Source organism: Ictidomys tridecemlineatus, chromosome 3 (assembly GCF_052094955.1).
Source record: "Ictidomys tridecemlineatus isolate mIctTri1 chromosome 3, mIctTri1.hap1, whole genome shotgun sequence".
Classification (NCBI taxonomy): domain Eukaryota; kingdom Metazoa; phylum Chordata; class Mammalia; order Rodentia; family Sciuridae; genus Ictidomys; species Ictidomys tridecemlineatus.
Genome location: NC_135479.1, coordinates 135,135,303 through 135,156,257, shown reverse-complemented (window position 1 = coordinate 135,156,257; position 20,955 = coordinate 135,135,303). Strand labels below are relative to the sequence as shown.

The following is a 20,955-nucleotide window of genomic DNA, read 5'->3' as shown; positions in this document are numbered from 1 at the left end:
ATGGGCAGGAAAAGAGGAGCAAAGAGGACACATAAAGGGTAGAAAAATGAATAAATATTCCCAGTATGAGATTCTATTTTTTTAAAAAAAGATCTCACAAGTTCCCTGGAATAAGGCATGCACTTGAATTTTGAAAGTTACTTAAGCAGCCAGCTAGCTTTGCAGGTCAGGATTTATAACCCTTCCTTTTAGGGCCTTGACAAACAGTACCAAGGTTCTGACCTTAAACTAAAATTCCTAAAACTCTTAGTACCCGAAATCATGCACCCAACATTCCTCCCCAGCATGCACTTGATTAGTCACAAGGAGCCATCATTAATGCCTGCTCTGGAAGGAAGCACAGCATGGAGAAGTTAGCAAGTTCTGAGATAGAGAGACCAGCGTAGACAGCAAAGCACCAACTCTGGGCAGATTAGCCTTGAAGGATGTCAAGATCCAGATCTTTCAGTGTCACTTCGGTGATCTCAACAGGAACTTGGTGTTTGTCACTATTCCAGGTAACCCTCTTTCTTTCCAGAAGACTTTCTAAAATACTCTGAAGATTTGACCTGCTATAGATATGTTCTTTGGGCATTGTAACTACATTTTTTAAATAATTTCTTTAAGAAGGTGTTACCAGCATCTTACAACTTATTTGTTGGCTGAAGATAAGGCAAATAAAACATCCAGGGCATTCGGTTGACATCTTCTTTATTTAGTTCTATTCTTATGATTGAAATAATACTTTGCACATTTAACCTTTACTTTACTTTGCTATGCTGTGAAATTTTCAAAACATCAAAAATATTGTTGACACAGAGAAAGGTATCATGGCTAGATTAATTTAAGAATGTTGCTTTTTGCCTGCAACCATACTTGATTCTCAACAGGTTTTAAACGCTGACTGATGTAGCAAGAAGCATTTTAGGATTTATTTTGGTTCCCCCACTCCAGCATCCTTTTCTGACCAATAACTGTATCTTTTTATCTGAAACCAACATATCTGAAAGACTTAGATCTAAAGCATATTAAAACGTCCCTCACCATTTCAAAATAACGTGGGAGTCTGACAGCTAATGCTTTGGCAGTGAGGTGGTAATAATAAAATACCATATATACTCAGGTACAGCATGCAGAGAAGATTGGGAAGTGACTTGAAATGCTGGCTTTATTTGTTTATCTGTTAAGCTAGATCCCAGATGATTTCATTTACTCATAAATAAACTTTCTTTATGGACAAAATTTGAGTGTTCATTTTCCTCTCAGTTAGTATGCAAATCTATTTGTAGCAATCTAGCAAAAGAAAATGCAACTCATTTTCTGTGCTTATAATTTGTTCATTATCATGCTCTCTGATGACCAATTCATGACTCCATCTGCAACTCCACAAATCTCTTTGCCCAGATAAACATGGTGGTGTGCATACAAGGTGCTGAAGAAGAAGAATTTGGAATTAAGGGAGAAAATTCATATCTCATACAAAATTCCTAGGTCAATCATTTAAAGTTTGTAAGTTTTTACCTATACATATATGCAACAGTCCAGTGAAATAAATGCTTCCACTGACCTATTTGGGCTGAGTTTTATAGCTACGTTTAAGTGACATCTCAAGGCTTTTTTATTGTACACAGAAAGAGTTCCAATTCTTAGGAAAAAAAAAACACACAAAGTCTTTAGAAAGAAATAGTTTCTTTCCTTGTAATTATGGGTGTTATTATAAACTGTAAGGTTCAACACAGAGAACTAAGATAATTGTGATGGAATGCTTAGGGGTTTGGGTCTTCTAAAGGTTATTATTACCTACCCTCTTTTTGATAAAGATTGTAAATCTCAGCAGAAATTCCATATGATCTTAAGTGGACCTCAGCTTTAGAGCTGTTAAAGTCACCCCTTCATGCATACATTTAACACCCATTAATGCAAATAGGTTTGACTTATGTTTCCTCATACTGGGAACTTGCTTCCTTTGCATGAAAATACTACTCACAACTAATGAACTCTTTCCTCTGCCTCGAATGCAAAAATACACAGAAAAATGCAAGGCATACAAAAGCTCTTTAGAGCAAGCAAAATCTGCCTATAGAGAAAACAAAAAACTCTTTTCAAATACATCTATAGTGTATGTAGGATAAGAATCTAGTTTGCAATACACATCTCCCGTCACTGCTGAATTTAAAAATCTACCTAGAGAATTTTTGTTGTTGTTTTATGATGGTGCTGGGGATCAAACCCAATGCCTTGTATTCTAGGCAGTCTCTGTACCATTGAGCTACACCTCCAGCCCCCAGAGAAATTTTTTCAATTAAAACTCTGTATACCAACAATAAACTATGCAGCAGAGCTTTTAATTAAAAAAAAAAGAAGAAGAAGAACAAAAGAAAGATATAAACCTGCATTGTCTCTAGGCACTGCTCGTATTAAAGGATTAGACTGATGAGATGTTGGATTTTATTGTTCTAAACATGTGTTTCAGTTGGTGCTTTCGAATCTGCCATGCGAAGAAAATGAAATGTAAGTAAATAGCAATAGATTCCTTGTTTTTATTTAGCATTTTAAAAATTCAAACAATCAAAAAGAATAAAGTCAATTAAAAAGCCCCCAAAGAGTTTCAAGTGATGGTGATAATCACATAAGAAAAAGACTAATAGTTTTTAAATGCAGATGGCTTAATTTTTCTAAAACCAGGAGATAATAATTTTCTTAAGATCGTTATTAAATAAAGAAGGGGCCTGGTTTATTTCTAGATATTTTTGGTCACTGACTTCCCCTTCCTTTAAGCATCCAGGGTGCTGTAAGTGCATGAGAGAATCATCGCGTTGTCACCTCCTCCGCAGCTGCATTCACATGCATAGGTCACAGCAATGATGGGTGGCAACTTACAGGACAACAAACAAACCCAAATTCTAACTTGTATTATGTGTACATTTCAAAGTGATTCTGATATGAATTATGTGAATAATTGACTCGATTTTCTCACTTTTTGTGCTGTGGATTTAATGGTTCCCAGAATTCTATTCGGGAGATGGGGAGAAGGTGCCATTAATAATGCTGATGATGATTCATGATAGCTGTAATGCACTGTGACTTAGTGCAAGTGTCAGAAAAGCACTCCTGCCAAGTGCTGTCTTCTGGTTGCTACACTCTCTGCCAGCCAGCTGCTTTCAATTATCATTGTCTATTTCCCTCAAAGCCAAGGTCTATGGACACTGGCTCTAAAGTAAGAGTCGGGGCCAAATGGGGCTTTCCTGGGCTCTGGAGTCATTCGCCTGTCTCTGGAGGATCATCTTCTTGTTAACAATCTGCTTATTAAGTGTATGCCCCTTTTAGTGTTTGCATCAACCTTCATTGCTGTTTCTTTTCATTTATTTTCAGACCTGCCATTTTGTTCTATCTCTTGCTGTTTGTGACATGATAATTTTTGACTACAGGTTTTCCTGACTCTGGATTTCATGGCTACACTCATCCCGCCTCATTGTTTTCTGCCTTTGACTCAGAAAAATAGAATACAGGATTTCATAATTGGAAAATACCTTAAGTGTCAATTCTAATTCTCTAATCAACGTGACAGGGAAACATGGCATTGAGGAACGATGATTTATATTTACTTTTGAGCCTCTGAGGCTACAGGTCTCCTTTTTAGGTGAAGAAATTGAGATCCAGACAGATAGTAAACTAACAAGAGGACTTCAATTGATACTTAGGTATGACCTTTTATTGGCTACATTTAAGTTTTACATCTAAACTTTTACATCTAATTTTCCATTATATTACCATTATTTCCATTTTGAGTGAAAACTAGAAACTGCCTTGTTATGATTTGGATTGAGGTGTCCTCCGAAAGCTCACGTGTAAGACAATGCAAGAAGTTTTGGAGGAAAACTGATTGGGTTATAGCCAATAAATCAGTAAATTAATCCCCTGATGGGGATTAACTGAATGGTAACTGAAGTGGTAGGGTGTAGCTGGAGGAAGTGATTCATTGTGGCTTTCCGGTATATATTCTGTATCTGGTGAGTGGAACTCTCTCTCTGCTTTCTGATCATCATGTGAGCTGCTTCCCTCTGCCACACTCTTCCGCCTTGATGTTCAGCCTCACCTCCAGCCCTGAGGAATGGAGCTGGCCTTCTATGGTGTAAAAAATCTGAAACCATGAGCCCTCAAAATAAACTTTTCCTCCTCTATAATTGTGATGGTCAGATTCTTTTAGTCACAGCAATGAAAAAAGCTGACTAAAATGTGCCTCAAATACATTTCAAATTAGTAGGAAATAAAGACAAGAGAGTAGCTAGAAGAATAGGGAAGTAGTAAGTAAAGGTATTGAAGGTAGATACAATCTCTCTCTTTTTTTTTATGCAAGACAGTGTTAGTGAGGTCAGTCTATAATGAAAGGTGTGCTGGTTTCTTAAAGAGTAGAAGTTCCATATCCAAACAGGATTCACTTTCTTTACCTATATTTGTCCCAGAGGTCTTCAATTTAGGATTTCATCTTTGATCCGAGACATTATCTTTGTTAAAATCCATTACCTGTCCAAGAGAGTATACATTCATCCTTTATCAAACTATAAGAGAGTAACACAAACCCACTAGATTACAGGTAAAAGGAAGCATAGAGATGGCCCTCTCCACATGTCCTTTTGAAATGAGAAACATAAAAGAAGAGTAACTTGCCCAGAGTTCACACACAAAATGGACACAAAAATCAGAGATGGATCAGGATACAAGGGAGTAGAAGAGCAGAAAGAAAATGGAATGAGGGCTATTCTGATAGAGGCCGTGTTTGAGTGAGAAAGGATCTCTGAATAGCCAGAAATAACTTTGTTTTTCATTAATTAACTTCTGTGATCCAATAATTTGCAAAATGATTCATATATATATATACTCAATGTTTAAAATTTTTGATCTATTATTAGTTCTATTTAAATTTGTTTTCAAACACTAGGCTTTTGATTTTGTGATATGACCTAATCATTTTATTTTTATAACTGAATTTTTAGTAGCAATAATGCATTACATCACTTTACATAAAATTTAAGTGTTAATTTATTGTATGAAATCAAATGTGATAGAGCCCCCTCTATCTCTTTAATCCATTCCTCTCCCCATAAATAAACAATTACACTGATTTGCATGTATGTAGATAGTGATTTATAAAACATATACATATATATAAAGTATTATATAAATTAATTTTGTTAATAAATTTCCTAATGACATGCTACCATCTCACTTGGCCAGTGAGGGTAAATATTTAGTTCAAGAGCAAGGAATCAAAGAAGAGGTAGAGTTTAGATGGAGACCCAGAACGGACTCTAAATTCTGAACCCAGATGTTTAACCATAAAGTCATATTGTACATCTGACATTTAATCACTATAAACTTGGTGAAATGCCTGAGGAACATATAGCCTATTCAGTTTCCTAGATACTATGCAATTTACCACCAATTTCTGGATGACATGACTTACTACCCATCTTTCCCACCTGTTTGTGTGCATTAATTGTACATTGGCCTAATTGGAGGAGTAGTTTTATTTAAAAAGAAAAAAAATCATGAAATTTGTTATTTTATTTATCCTAAGACTATGGAAACACTGTTCCTATTATTAACAATGATCTCTTTATGAAGTCCCATGGTTTGAATTTTTCTCTTGTTTCTATAGGAAGAATAGTTTTATATCTGATGAATAATGTTGTTTGTTTTGTTCATTTTAAAAGACAGTATATAACCAATTCTCTCTCATCTTATTAACTGCTAGAAAGCTTAAGCCAGATCTGGAGTTAAGTTCTTTTATAAATGAGACTTATTACATTTGGTTTACAAATTGATCTCATTCTTGTCTTATTCTCTGTGCCTCATACTCTCCATGCTCTCACTTGTAATTTTTTTTTATTTTTGTATTTTCAGTATTTCCTGAAAGCATTTTGGAACACAGGATATTAGATGCATTCAGCTAGCACTCCATACAGTGGAGAGCTGAGTTTTAGTGCTCCCAGTTGCAGTATTGCATGGTGGTAATGGACATGGCTCCACAGCCAGACCATTTGTGTTTAAAACCTCTGCCACTTCCAGTAGAGCTAATTTGGACAAGTTACTTAACATCCCTGCGATTGAGTTTTCTGAATTATAAAAGGAAGATTATAATAGTGTGGGCCTCACTTATAGTGCTGTAAGTTCTAAAATGAATTACTTGACATGACCTAATATACCTGGTTTGGAAGAATGCCTGCCATAGAAAATGCTGGGTCATGGTAGAGAGGAGCAAATGGAGCAGATCTGCAGTTTTCTTCCTGAATTAAAGTAATTAATGAATTTAAAATTTTAGTTGCATGGATTCTAAGCACTGAGAAGACCAACTAGTCTAACCATCCATATAAAGCAGGAATCATTTCCAGAGGATCCAAGTAAAGAAGGGCCCTTGTTCTGGTAGAAACTGAAATTATCTCTATCATCTACTTCTAGAAGATTCTGATTATTTCAAATGTCTTCCTTAAACATTCCTTTCTGCTCTCATTTCTCCCTGATAGCTATCTTGTTTTGTTTTTAACATCAGCATCCTAATTTGAGCAACACCTGAATAATAACTTCATTTTTAAAAAATATAAACTTTGTACTCTAAAGATCTTGCATTTAAAATCTGAGCAATTGAAATGTTGTTACAGTTCAGAAATTATTTTTTTTAAGAATTCAAAATGTTTTTGTTGAAGAATTGAATTTGAGAAAGGAATGGGAATAATGGTGAGAAAGAAGGAGCCAGAAGACACATATTCTATGTTAAGTTCCAGCTAGTGACTTCCCACTTTCATTCCTAATTCTGGATCCCAGGTGTACAGTGAATAAAGTCCTTAGAGCGAGATACTTGTCAGAATTTTTGGAATTACATGATAGATGTCAGAATTTTTGGAATTACATGATAGATGTCAGAATTTTTGGAATTACTTGACAACTCCATTCTCCAGCTAAGTTCTTTTTGGCCATTTTATTACTTGTAAGAACAACCACCAGAGGGTGCACAGGGCTAGTAAAGAGAAAGTGAAATAAGTCAAGTTTTGGGTTATTGCTAGCACTGAAAACAATCATGAGTGGCTAATAAATAAGAATTATAAAATAAAATGAGGCACTCAATATTTAGACTTGACTTAAAGTTAAATATGGGCTAATTCTAAATGTAAAAGTAGAAGAGATTTATATATGCATGAAGATGAGATAATCCATTCTAAGCCTTGATCTTAGAAGTCAAGATCTACAAACAAGAAACTTCAGATTTTTTATTTGATCAGGACACCATGAAAATTTACCTATATTCATCTCTTGAGTTGGATACTATATTTTGAAGGTTTTTATATTTTAATGTAATATTTTAATACTTTCTGATGACAAAAGTAATACCTATATAAATATTCAAACAATATGAAAATATTAAAAGGAAAATGTTCTTTATTAAACAATCTTCAAGAGAAGCCTTGATGATACAATGATGGAATATTTTATATTTAACTAATAGCTATTTTTGCTGGAATCATTGTATTTGTGTAAAAGAATATTTTGTGTGATCTTTTCAATTGTTTTTCTTACCAAAACTTTTAATTATAAATAAAAATCTACATTTTTTTCTATGATAAGATAATATTCCCTTAAAAGATGTGTCATTAATTATTGTTACCATCCTTTACTAATGATCACTTATCCTGAGATACCTTTGAAAGTTATACTTCAGTTGCCTTTTTGGGGAGGATTGGGGGAGTAGAAGAAATTAAATTCAGAGGCACTTGACCACTAAGCCACATCTCCAGCCCTATTATGTATTTTATTTAGAGACAGGGTCTCACTGATTTGCTTAGTGCTTTGCTTTTGCTGAGGCTGGCTTTTAATTTGATGTCCTCCTGCCTCAGTCTCTCAAACCGCTGGGATTACAGGCATGCACCACTGTGCCCAGCTTCAGTTGCAATTCTTAAATCAGCATTTGTACATATGAACTTTCCTAAACTCTCTGGGTGCTTAAAACAAACAAACTAACTAACCAAAGAAACAAAAATAAGAAAATAAAAACTTTAGTGTCTGAGTGATTGACTTATCTTCAATGTTAAGGCAAAATTTCTAAGTCAATAAGTATTAGAAAGTCACTTCTAACTAGTATAATGATGAATGTGAAAGCAATAAATTAATGGATGCTTATGAGCACTTTCAAGCTGAGAAGCACTAAGTATTATTTTAACAGTGGCTGAAAAAGCATGATTAAGGATGGCTCCATCTCAGAAGCTTATCAGGTTGTGATGAACAGGTTTCCCCTGTTCACTCTCAAGACACGTTAGAAGTGACCATACATGAAGTCTGGAAAGAAGTCCTTATGCAAACATACACTCTGCACCAGGTCAGGTATATGAGGGACTGAGATGAACAACACATATATCTCTACTCCTGAGAGTCAAACCCATGTGAAATTTGTTTTTGTGTGATCTTTTCAAACTTACCTCAAGAATGATTGAGTTATGCCTCAACACACAAACAATCTCACCCCTCCAACTGAAGAGGTCAACTCCTCTTCTTGGTGAATGATAAACATGTGGCCACACTCATTCATTTTCTTTCTAGCCTAACTTCTTTCTTTACCAATTGTTGAACTAGAAAGCAACCAATTTTCCAATGCTTGCTACTCTACCAAGATATTAAAATTTAACAGAAATTATAAACCTTCCCTGGAGAATTTGGAAAGTAAAGGACTCTAGATACCTGGATCAACAGAAGGGTGATATGATTACTTGCCTAATATCGATGACACATTGGCCCTAAAAAGTTAGTCATGACCTTCTTGTTGCACAACAGTATTTTTTAACTCTAGAATCAAACATATTTCAGGGCAGTCATCTGTTTGTATGTCTAGCAGATTCAAACCGTTCCATCTTTTCAGTGCCTTGGCGCGGACACAGTGTAACTTACACATTTAATTTTGCTGGGAGGAGGTTGCCGGGCAGGCGTTGTGGTGGCGGTAAACAATTGTTCTGGGGAAACAGATGTGGGGATGTGGTGAGTAAAAATTTTATGGCCCCAGAGACAAAGGCTTTAGCCAGCTAGAATTCTAGCACTTACTGCTTTTCTTTTGTCACCAGGTGTCTAAATTATACTGATCAACACCCTAATGACTGGTACATCTGGTAAGGATATTCTCAATTTGTTTTATAAAACATTTGGTGAAATATGCATATCATTTTCCTAAATAATTTTAGACAGCACAAGAAATCACACAGCTTAAGGAAATTAAGGGGTCATGTACATCAATATCTATAGAAACATCATTTCCAGATGGTTGGCCAGTGTTTACTTATTCATTTTCTGTGACAGTAAACTTACTATTTTTAATAATGTATTTCTGAGATGGAGATTTTTAGTGGTAAATTGTTTTTTTTCCTCTTGAAATTTTTCTAAATGACTCTACAGATTTTACTTTTGGTAATAAAAGCAATAAAAATAAGCAGCTGCCTCTTTTATGAGATAGTTCATCAGAAATTTTAAGATAGTTGATATACTTCCTAAATCTTGATATCTGTAACTTCCAAATTTCATATTATCAGTTCTATTAATAGATGATTAGCTCTGAAACATGAAGACCTTATCTTTTTTACCTATGAATTCCCTAACCCTAACATCACTTACTAAAAATATTAGTTGAATGAATATATGGAAGTCTGGAATGACTAGATAATGTTCCCTTAAATGATGTGTCATTAATTATTGTCATTAATGAATGTATGGGAGAATTAACTAGTTCAATAAATAAGGAACCAAGACACTGCTTTTTAGAATACTCCTTCATTTTCCAAGGACAAAGTATTAATCACCATGTGGTAAGATCAAGCCTCTCTGAGGGCAGACAATATTCCAGGCCTGTGGCAATTATGGTGGGGGTAGATTGCTTAAAGGATTCCAACACCCAGTCTAGCTGAGTCCCTGACCACTTTTCAGGTAGTAATAGGAAGTCTTTGCTTGCTCTACCTCACTCCTCTCTGGCTGCTTTTGACCTCAGGTTCCTACTGCTGATTTTCTTGGTGTCTCTTCTCTGTGGAGTGGTGCTTTTCTGTCTCCAGTGCTGGCTGAAGAGATCCCGAATGGATTCCCCAAGACGCACCATGGCTGTTTTTGCTGTTGGAGATTTGGATTCCATTTGTGGTGAGTTGACACAGAGTTCTGGAACTTCTCTGTGAAGCCTTGAAAAGCTATCATCTGCCAAGTCAATCAGTGAACTTAGAATGGTAAATGGCTTATGGTATAGCCAAAGGCATGCTTTGAGAAGAGTTTAAGTGAGAAAAAATCAGTAAGAAAGAAATCCCATAAGAAAGAATATATCTTAGGGAACTGACTCACAGTTGAGTATGTGATAGAATCTAAAGTGCAGAAGAATATTCTTGAGTTTTTGACATCAGTCTATCCAACTTGTATTCATAGTCTTGGTTACTTAGCTATGACTCACTTAACCCATCTGAAGTAGCACTATACCACATTTTCCAGATGGTCTACTGCCAACACACAGTGTGAAATCATTGTGACTGGACAGGGGAGTGCCAATCCATATACCCTTTCTCTCCAGACACACTGACAGCATCCTGATGCTACTTGTACTCAATCTCCACCCCCTAAAACATGTTCCTCCCTCATTTCCCAATTTGCATGAGAAGGTAAGAAATGAAGAAATTACAGATCTTAGAATTGTGCATAGCTTCCAACCCTAGCAATAAATAGGAAAACAAATAAACGAACAAAAGAAAAAAACTACCATGGATTTCTGGAAGGCTACAATTGATAATTCCTTTCTTTAATCATTAGCTTATTTCTTCATATTAAGCTTCATCTTCATTCAAACAGTGTTATGAGAATTTCCCTCTTAGGTGCTACATCACATGTCACAATTGTCCCAAGAGTGCTTGGTAAAAATAAACTGTTTTAACTTCAAAAGTTACTTTAAAATTTAGTGATTGTTTTTACTATTAACTTTTTCCCACCCAAAAGTCCTTTAACAAGGATAAGATATTATCAGTTCGGGAAATGGTTATTTTGGGAAGAACTGTTAAATTATCCAGTGATAATACATCTTTCTCCTGAAACTAAAAACACTTTTTATGAAGCAGAGAGGGTAATAGGGTTACTGACCTTTTAACAAAATATGTTTGTTAAATATGTCAAAGGGATCTACATGTTAATGTTGACCTATTTTTCTTCATTATACTACAGATAGTTAATAAATGGCATTATAATCCTTCCAGCTGAACTTGCATTTCTAAAGAGAGGCACACAATTCTCCATCTTAGCCCTTCTCTCACTTTGAAGAAGAACCTTCCACTAGACTATCTTGAATATTTTTTTAAAAAAGTTTGTTTCTAATTTTAAGCTACTCAATTATGCTACTATAATGTCTAAGGCAGTTTATGTTCCTATTTCTCTAATGCTTTTCTAATTTTTGCAACGTGATTGTTTTGCCTGCTCTTGAACTTGGGTGAACCAGCCAGAATAGGTCTGAGTGTGGGAGAAGGGGTCCAGGCTGATACACTGTCTCAGCCACAAGCACTTGATAGTATGGAGTCCTGGGCATTCAATCACATGCTCCATATTATTCTGAAATCATTATGAACAAGAAAAAAAAAATAAACTTGTAAAGAAATTGAATTTTTAAAATAACAATATGGTCACTGTTTATTTTACATCTAACAAGTGATAGGTTGAATATTTTTTTTTATATTCTCTGTCTTTGGAAGTGGCTGTTATTTCTCTTAGAGGATTTTATCTACTCTCACACTTCTGAGTTAATATACATAGAATTCTTTGCTGTAAGTCAACTAGTAGACTTCAAACTACCCAGAATTGTGGGTAGAGAGTCTATGAAAATTTAGGCTGGACACTAAGGGCTTAGCCATTTCATCCCTGTACACAAAGTATAGCCACAGATGCTGAATATCATATATTTTCATGTAGTGACTCCGTAACTGTAGGGATTGGATTCTAGTATATTTATTTCTGTCCTCATTCTATCATTTCCTCCCAGTGCCACTGGTACAGCTTCTGGGTCACATTTTGCTCATGAATTATCTTACAAAGCTTTTTTTCTATTGTCAATCTTGGAGACCACAGGCTCATTTATCTCTTACCATTTATCTTTTCCCTTCCTACAATGAATTGGATTTCACTTTATCCAACCCACTGCCCATCTTCCATCCTCTCTGAGTGATATTCAAGATGGCTATGAAGGGGTCTAACAACCATTCACAGTTTTGCTATGCATGTTGCCCCAGAGTTAATGCTTTTGCATTCCTGTTTCTCCTTTCCCAAACAAAATACAAAAGGGTAATTAAGGAAGTGGTGTTCTCTATGATCCGTAGAAGTTTCTTAACAAATTTTGCTGGGAATGAATTCCAGAGGGTTGATATTTTGAGGGAGTCAAAAACCTTAATCCACACAAGATTTACTTGACTGATTGGATTCTCATCATACCTTCACTTTTCCAGATAAATGATTCTTCCTACCTAATATTTCTGTAAGAAGAAGCTGCTCTCCAAAGGGAAGCTAGAGAACCTCTTCAGGATCTTCCTGTGGATAGACATTGAGGGCCCAAACCTGTCTCCATAATTTTCACCAAGGAGGTGCTCATAGCTTGAGGCTGAGTCCAGAACCTGAGGGGTTCACATAATCACACACTGAAGTACGGGGCTGTACCTGTGAGGTTTCCTCACAGTCCCTATTTGAAAGAGGTAGAGAAAAATTAGAAATAATTTGAATGACACTGGCGACATACTAGAATATGAAATAGAGGTTATGGCCTTCCTTTTATCTGTTACACGCAGAGGAAGGCCCAGGGTGCTCCCTTCTGAATATAGAATATGAGAAATGGGTCATTTAAAACATTTTAATGGAGATACTAGATTTGATATATGAACCTTGGGTTCCTCCCAGTCCTTCATTCTATTTCTTCAAAAGTTATTTCACTTTTATATCACAACTTTTTGATCATATTTATTGAAATGGGTCCGCACATCTGATGTAAGTGTCAAAGGTTTGACTCTCAGGATCTCATGGAAGCTGCCCTCAAATGAGAAGAGTCAAGAGGAGAATTTTGGCTGAATATCAAAGGTTGGAGTTGACTGAACTTTACTAATGTTACAATATATAAAATAGACATTGTATCTCAATAGCAATTCAGGCTAACATTACATAACTCAGGTTACCAATTATCTTGATGAGAAATACTAAAAAGAGTGCTGGCTTCAGCAGCACATATACTAAAATTGGAGCGATACAGAGAAGATTAACATGGGCAAGGATGACATGCAAACTCTGGAAACATTCCATATTAAAAAATGCTAAAGAGAAGAAAGTAACTACTTGACTTGTCATCCTTATAAAAGGTATTTAAGGAAGGGGTTGCCATGCCATCCCATGTCAATGTCTGATGAGATTTCAGGTCTAAAAAATGTCCTTGGGAACTCAGTCAAACACTTTAGAGCCCAAGAATATCCCCTTGTCCAGTAGTGATTATCTCATTTCACAGTATTGTGCTGGTTCAGCACTCAGATAACCGTATCTTCCTACCCTTCATAATATCTATACTCTAAATATCTTAATATCATAATATCTATGCTCTTAATATAATATCTTAATATCATAATATCTATACTCTTGAATGGTAGATCCTATACTTAATGGCTCCCCTAAATAGTCATTGGGTTCAGTAGAAGAGTCTCCAACACTTATTCACTCAGTTATCATCTTCAATGCTCATACATCATGATGGAGATCTTTATTTCCCAGAAAGGAAGAAATAATCCCTCTAATATTCCCTGTTATGGGTTGGGTTGTATACCCCATTGAAATAATGTGTTCAAGTTTAAAGGCTCGGTACCTCAAAATCTGGCCATATTTGAAGATAGGGCCTTTAAAAAGCTAATGTAAAATGAGGAAATTGGGGGTAGGTGTTCATGCAACAAGACTAACATCCTTCTAAGGAGAGATGAGCACACAGGCACAAAGAGGAGACCATGTGAAGAAACAGAGAGAAGTTGGTCATCTGTAAGCCAAAGAGAGTTCTCAGAAGAAACCTAACCTGGCTGACTCTTGATCTTGGACATGTAATCTCCAGAATTGTGAAAAAATAAATTTCTGTGCTTAAAGCCACTCAGTCTGTGGCACTCTGTTATGGCAGCCCTATTACACAGACCTTGGAGGTTAAAGAGGAAGAAAAGGAATTGTCAACGAAAGAAGGAGGAAGACTAAAATAAAGTCAAGAAGGTAGGCAAGGAGGAAGATGAGGACTAAGAGGAGAAGAATCTTAGTTTGAAGTTGTATTTTAAGGACTAAGATTAAAATCTATTTATTTTATAAAAACAAAAACAAAAAACAAAACAAAACAAAAACCCTACAATTGTTTTATCTTTTTCTGCTCCAGGCCCACTTTCTTTTCCTGGATTTAGCTCCAGAATCTGCTAACTAGGTCCTCTTCCCTGCTTTTCGTTCTCCCCACCCCCAACCCACTGATCTTCTGGATGCAGTTCTTCTTTTCATCTCTGCTCCAAACCCCCACAATATGTATTCAATGTCTTTACAGATTCTCGAATGGATCATCTGTGTAGCAGTTTCTGATGTCTTCTTATGCTTTTTCCTCCACCATCAGACATGAACAGTTCTAGTATTGGGTATTTTGTTTCCTTCCAGCACTTATGTTAGGTGTACAACTTAATTCTTCTATCAATGGTTAATTGTTTCAGTACCTTACCTGTTTTAACAATGCTCTTGGAATTCCTCCTAAATGATAACTCAATAAAAAACATATTTGCAACCAGTTCCCTCCCCCCACCACCACCATTAATGTGGAAATGAAGACTGAAAATGCACACTGGGCTGCAGAAAGATTTCTTAAAGGAATCTGTGCAAGTTTTTAGTAAAAATGGGGCAAAATAGAAAATTGTTAACATTCTCATATAACCATGAATATCCAAAATCTCCATCATTTGTGATCATTACATACCAAGGACTATAAGACAAAGTGAACCAGATAGAATTACAAGTGATCTTAAAAGTAAACATGCTTGGTATAGTGATATGCAGCAGAAATCCCAGCTATTGACAGGTGGAGGTGGGAGAACAGCTTGAGCCCAAGAATTCTAGACCCACCTGGGCAACATAGCAAAACCCCAGTCACAAAGGTGGGGGGTGGTGGGGAAGAAAGGAAGAAAGACGGAAAAAAAAATTTAGTTTGTTATGTTAGTTATTTTGTTTTAAATTGGTATGTGAAAAGTAAGTAATGTAATGTCAACAGAGTTTTAAAATTTGTTCAAAAACACAAGATTGTTCTATTTTAATTCACTGAAAACAAGGATAAAGGAAAGATTTCACTGAAAATAAGGCCATAAAGCTGAATAAAAGCCCCTATTAATGAGAAAATAGCCATTTAAAGACAATGAAGGAAAATAAACTTGGAGTTAAGGAAATAAGTAAAAGACAAATTGAGCTTGCGGTAAATAAACAATGTAGTGTTCATTAGAAAAGAGCATGGGAGAGTGACCAGGCCACTATTAGTCCATGTTTTAATGAAAAGTAGTGAATCACTATCAAATCTACTTCCGTGTACTTTTACTCTCCTTCCATATTCTCCTGGATTGGAGCTGGGTTCTCAAGCGGTCCCCTGACCTTTCCTGAGGAGGCAGCAAGTTGCAAGCCCACAGAGACACTCCTCCTGGGGACACTCATTCTGGCTTAGCTTCTCAGGTCTGATGTCCCTCAGGATGCTGCTCTCCAACTATCTAATCTTCCTGACCCCATTTCTTCCTTACAGATAATTTTCTCTTTTTCTTATTTCAAAGAAAATAGAGATCCTGGTGTTCCAGCAGTGATTAAATGTGAGTGCTCTGACCCGGAGAGAGGAAGGAGGCTGGAGAGAGGTGAGTAAGAAGCAGGGCCTTTCACACGATGTCCCTTTCTCTCCTCTGGTCTCTCAGGATTTGTTCATTTTAGGATCCTTAGAGATCTCTTCTGTGTATTTTATGTTCTATGTGAAGTAACACCTGCTTTCCCCGCCCCAAATCACATGAATTATATGTAACCATGCCTTGAAAACAATTAAAAACTGATATACTTTCTATTTCAAAAGCTTTCTGAGCATATTAGCTTAGTTACCTTTATTAATCAAATGCCTTGTAGTTTTTTATAACAAGTTTCAGAGCAACAGACAAATCTGTAGGAAATAATAAAACTTTCTAATCACAGAGCATAATTGTCAAGATCCTGTTCCCTAGAACACAACATTCATAATAGCAGTAGTAGAGTATATTGGAGAAGTAGAAGTAAATTAGCAAAGGTAATAAATGTGTTAGAGTCACCTGGTCAACAATTTCCAGGTAGACATTATCATTGACTTTATATTGACTATACCTGGAGCAGTCTCCCAGGAAAATAGTCAATGTTGAGTACAAGCTTTCACAATGGCTGGAATTACTTTGGCAAATACGTTTTACTAATGATCAAGTCCTACAGACAGCTGGTGTCAGCCTAAATCTATAGCTTTACTCCAGGATATTTTTTATTTTATGATTTTTGTTCAAACTAATATTGATACTTAGTAAAACATTATGTAGCCATTAAAATAGAAGATCAGGAAATACTATTATAAACAAAAAGTACATGTGTATTCATAGCATAGTAAAATTATTGATAACTAATAGATAATAATAATAAACATTACTGTGTGCCAGAACTCACCTTAAACATTGTACTACTTTTTTATAGGTAGACACTATCATTATCATTCTATTGTACAAAAAAAGTTTGGGTAAATAAATATTATGTAATAGCCTAGGAATGGATTATTCAAGTAAATAAATAACTTTCTGAGAAAATTACTGAATCAACAGGTGAGACTAATATTCTAACTGTATTCTACTTTTCATATGCCATATTAATGTCTGCATTATTACACTTTGCTGTAAGGACCAGCAAGATAAGAAATCAGGCAAATACAAATGTATAAAAATTTATGATTCTAAATTGTTGTTCCACACCCAAGTAAACATTTTGAGTAATCTACATATGGGCTTGAGTGATGCAGCTAATGCATAATAAATAACACATTTTTAAATTTGTTTTATAATTGGACCATGTTCTTTGGAAACTTCCCAGTGGAATTCTTCAAGGAAGGTCAGCAAATTTCTATTAAAGGACAGATAAAATATTTTTGGCTTCGCAGTCCATATAGTCTCTGAAGGAACTACTCACCTCTGTCACTATAGTTCAAAAGCAGCCATAGTCAATATGTGAATGAATAGGTATAGATGCGTTCCAGTTAAATTTAATATACAAAAACACCCAAGAGCTGGATTTAGTTCAAGGACTCCTAAAAAATTAAATTTATGGTCATTACTATTGTTTTGGGAAGAAGCAATCAAAATCATTCAAAGTCATGTAAAAACTAAGGTGAAAAAACAATGTATACAAAGAAAGAGTGTTATAAAATATTACTGTTGATTTCCTGTGTGGCTCAAAAATAATCTTTCAAAAAATACTAATAGAGTTCTAAAAGTTACTAGAATAAATTCAAAGTCTCTCAAGGTTACCAGTTTGTGGATGAAAAGGCCTGTTTTTGATATTTAATGACTTTATTGTACAATCTACAAACCAGAATCTTTATTTCAAAGTATGTTTTTAAATTTTAGAATCCATGTGTGTGATATACTTTAAATGCAAATTTTTCGGCATTTATCTTAACATTTTTACTATTACAAGAAAATGTTTAAAGTGATTTTTGCATTATTTGCAGTTAGTAAAAATAAATACAAATAAAGTTTAAAAGTGATATTTTAATGTAGAAACACTAGACACTAGAAAGTGAAACCTGCATGTCCTATGCTGGGAGTATTAGCTAAAATGCTGTGTAAGGAATCCTCTATTCTGTTCTATAAAAAAAAAAACAAAAAAAAACATTCCTCCTAGTTTCAGTTATAAAATTGTAAATGCTTCTCAATGGGTTGGTCAATAATGATATGATCACTTCATTCAAGGAAATTTTCTTGCTATCATGACTAAACTATCACTTTGGAGAGCAAGATAGTTGTAAATTTTTTCTCAAGTGTACAAATAATTTTCAGTTGCCCTAGTGATTAAAATAAATGGCAGATTTCATCAGGCATTTTGTATACTTCTGCTTTATGCTGTCTAGTATGATGACATATCTCTTTTTCTTTCTAGGGACTGAAGCAACTGTGAGTTCAACTGTTGGAATTCACCTTCAAACTCAAAACCTTGAGCAGTACCCTGTTCCATGTTTTGACACACTAGGTCCTCCACCCCCATATGAAGAAATTCCAAAAAACACAAGGTTGTTTTTAGATTTGGATCATCAACTGAAAGTATAATTCCAAAACATTAAATTTAAGAATAATTCTTTCATTTACTAAGAATTCCTAGACACATAATAATCTAATCTGAAAATGTGCAAGTAGTAGAGAAAATGAATGTAGGGAAAAATTTAGTCATGGAGAAGTTTTAGTAATGAATTAGTGAACTTTTCATATATTACTCTGTTATACTTTTTATGCTACACAACCAGTATAATAGTTCTTCATTAGTTTTCAAGTGGGCAGGAACCAAGTGCTAGGAATCACCTCCGTCCAGTTTAGGATTCTGCTGTACTGTTACTCATATTTGTCTCTTCCTCATTATTTCCATCTTAATCAGACCTCTCCTCTACTATAGAGTCAATAAAAGTATAATCCCTTAACAATGGCCTAAGTAGACATTCAGACATGTCCATTCCTAGAACCAGAAAGAGAATATTCAAGTTAGTATGAGGAAAAAGGAAAGAATAGTAAGGAAAAAATAAGCTTGGAGTTGAAGGGGGAGCTTAAATGACGAAGGAGAGGAAAATATTACAGGTCTCAGTCCAAGAGCTCTTATTCCTCAGCCTGAGGAGGGAGAAAGTGTAGACAGAAGCAGATGGATATTGCTTAAGAGAAGGCACATGTGTAATGCCAATGAGGAGACTAAGGAGAAGGCCGCCATTTTACTTGTGTGAATATGTACTTCAGAGACCACAGTCTTTCTCTGCCCTCAAGGCTTGGCTTTGCTTGTAGCTCCATAAATAAGAAACCTTGGCATAGATATCAGTGTTCTCATTGAAGAGTCTGACTGCAGAAGTAGTCATGAGACCTTTTCAAGTGACACATCGGCAGTGACCATCAGCAGGGGCCAGCGTAGGAAAAAAAGCAAAAACGAAAAAATATAGCAGACATCCTATGGTATTCAGCTGACAAATTTTTTATACCAAACACTTGATGTACTCTTTGAGCCAGCTTTTTCACTGTTCTGACTAAAAGACCTGAACAGAACAATTTTAGAGGAGAAAAAGTTTATTTGGGGGGCTCACGGTTTCAGATGTCTCAGTCCAATGACAACCGGCTTCATTCCTTGGGTCTCAAGATGAGGCAGAACATGACAGAGGAAGAGTGTAGCAGAAGGAGGTGGCATGATTATCAGGAAGCAGAGAGAGACTTCACTCTCCAGATAAAAATGTATACCCCAAAGGCACCCCCCCCATACCTATCTCCTTTAGCCCTACCCTACCCACCTTTAGTCACCACCCAGTTAATCCCATCAGGATTAATTCACTGATTTGGTTAAAAAACACTCATAACCCAATCATTTCTCCTCTAAAACTTCTTCTATTGTCTCACACATGATCTTGTGAGGGCACAACTCACATCTAAATGACAACACATACCTGACTGGTTATCAATAGATAATCTCAAACTGAACCAAACTTATCAGTCCTCTTTTTCCAAACCTATTTTATCAAAACGTTACCCATCTCAGTTAATGGTAGCTGCAAATTTCCTGTTGCTCAGGCTAAAGGATTTGAAGTCATCCTTGAGTTTTTATGTTCCTTTCTACATCCATTTTGTCAGGAAACCTTGTTGACTCTACTTTCAATGTATTTCTAGACTCAAAGATTTCCTACCTAGCATATCTCTGGTGAAAGCCATTCAATATCCGTTCTTACTTGCTAACTATAATATTATCTAAATTTTCTGTTTGCTCCTACCTTTGTTCTCCAATATTCTACCTACAATATAGTAGCTACGGTCATCTTTTCTAATCAATTATTTCTGGAGAAGTTTTAGCTTCACAGCAATATTGAGCAGAAAGTACAGACATGTCCCCTATACCCCATCTCCACACATGTATACCTTATCCTATCATGAACATCCTTCACCATAATACTACATTAGTTACAACTGGTGACCTACAGCGGTACATCACAATCATACAAAGTTTATAGTTTATATTATGCTTCACTCTTGGTATCATACATTCTATAGGTTTGACAAACTTATAAAGGTGTGTATCCACCATTATAATGTCATACAGGGTAGGTCCACTGCCCTAACACATTCTTTGTGATCTGCCTCTCCATTCCTCTCTCCCCTCTAACTTCTGGCAACTGCTGATCCATTTACTGTCTTCATAGTTTTTCTTTTCCAGAATAGCATGTAGTTGGAAAAAGAAGTCTTTTCAGGTTGGCTCATTTGACTTTGATATATGTATACAAGTTTCATAGCTTGATAGCTCCTTTATTTTCAATGCTGAATAAAATTACATTGTTTGAATGTACCACTGTTTATCCATTCACATCCTGAAGAATATCTTGGTTGCTTCCAAGTTTTGGCAAGTATGAATGAAGAAGCTGCTATCAATATTCATGTACAGATTTTTATGTGGACATAAGTTTTTAACTCTTAGAGTAAATACCAAGAGCAAGAGTACTGAATTACATATTTAGTTTTTTTCTTTTTAATTCCCAACGATCTTCCAATGAGGATGTACAATTTTATAGTTCCTCCAGCAATGAGCGAGAGTTCTTGTTGTTCCACATCTTTGTTAGCATTTGGTATTGTCAGTGCTCTGAGTTTGGGAATTCCAATAAGTGTATGATGCAATCTCATTGTTGTTTTA

At 35.5% G+C, this 20,955-nt stretch overlaps 1 protein-coding gene and 1 pseudogene across 1 annotated transcript; both read left to right on the top strand.

The window, feature by feature from the left end:
- Positions 1 to 226: 226 nt before the first annotated feature.
- Tmem207 (transmembrane protein 207) lies at positions 227 to 20,613 on the top strand. Its single transcript, XM_078043870.1, has 6 exons — positions 227 to 497; positions 2,453 to 2,490; positions 9,084 to 9,128; positions 9,998 to 10,140; positions 15,816 to 15,893; positions 18,193 to 20,613. The coding sequence occupies exons 1-6, from the start codon at positions 426 to 428 to the stop codon at positions 18,357 to 18,359; spliced, it is 543 nt and encodes a 180-aa protein (XP_077899996.1). The 5' UTR covers positions 227 to 425; the 3' UTR covers positions 18,360 to 20,613.
- Positions 13,215 to 13,314, top strand: LOC120884582 (U6 spliceosomal RNA; annotated as a pseudogene).
- Positions 20,614 to 20,955: the final 342 nt, after the last annotated feature.

Excerpts from the sequence above, each read along its gene's own strand:
- Tmem207 (XM_078043870.1), top strand. The coding sequence starts at position 426 with ATGTCAAGATCCAGATCTTTCAGTGTCACTTCGGTGATCTCAACAGGA. Across the intron at positions 498-2,452 it reads GGTGTTTGTCACTATTCCAG|TTGGTGCTTTCGAATCTGCC; the intron begins GTAACCCTCTTT and ends CATGTGTTTCAG. Across the intron at positions 15,894-18,192 it reads AGGAAGGAGGCTGGAGAGAG|GGACTGAAGCAACTGTGAGT; the intron begins GTGAGTAAGAAG and ends TTTTCTTTCTAG.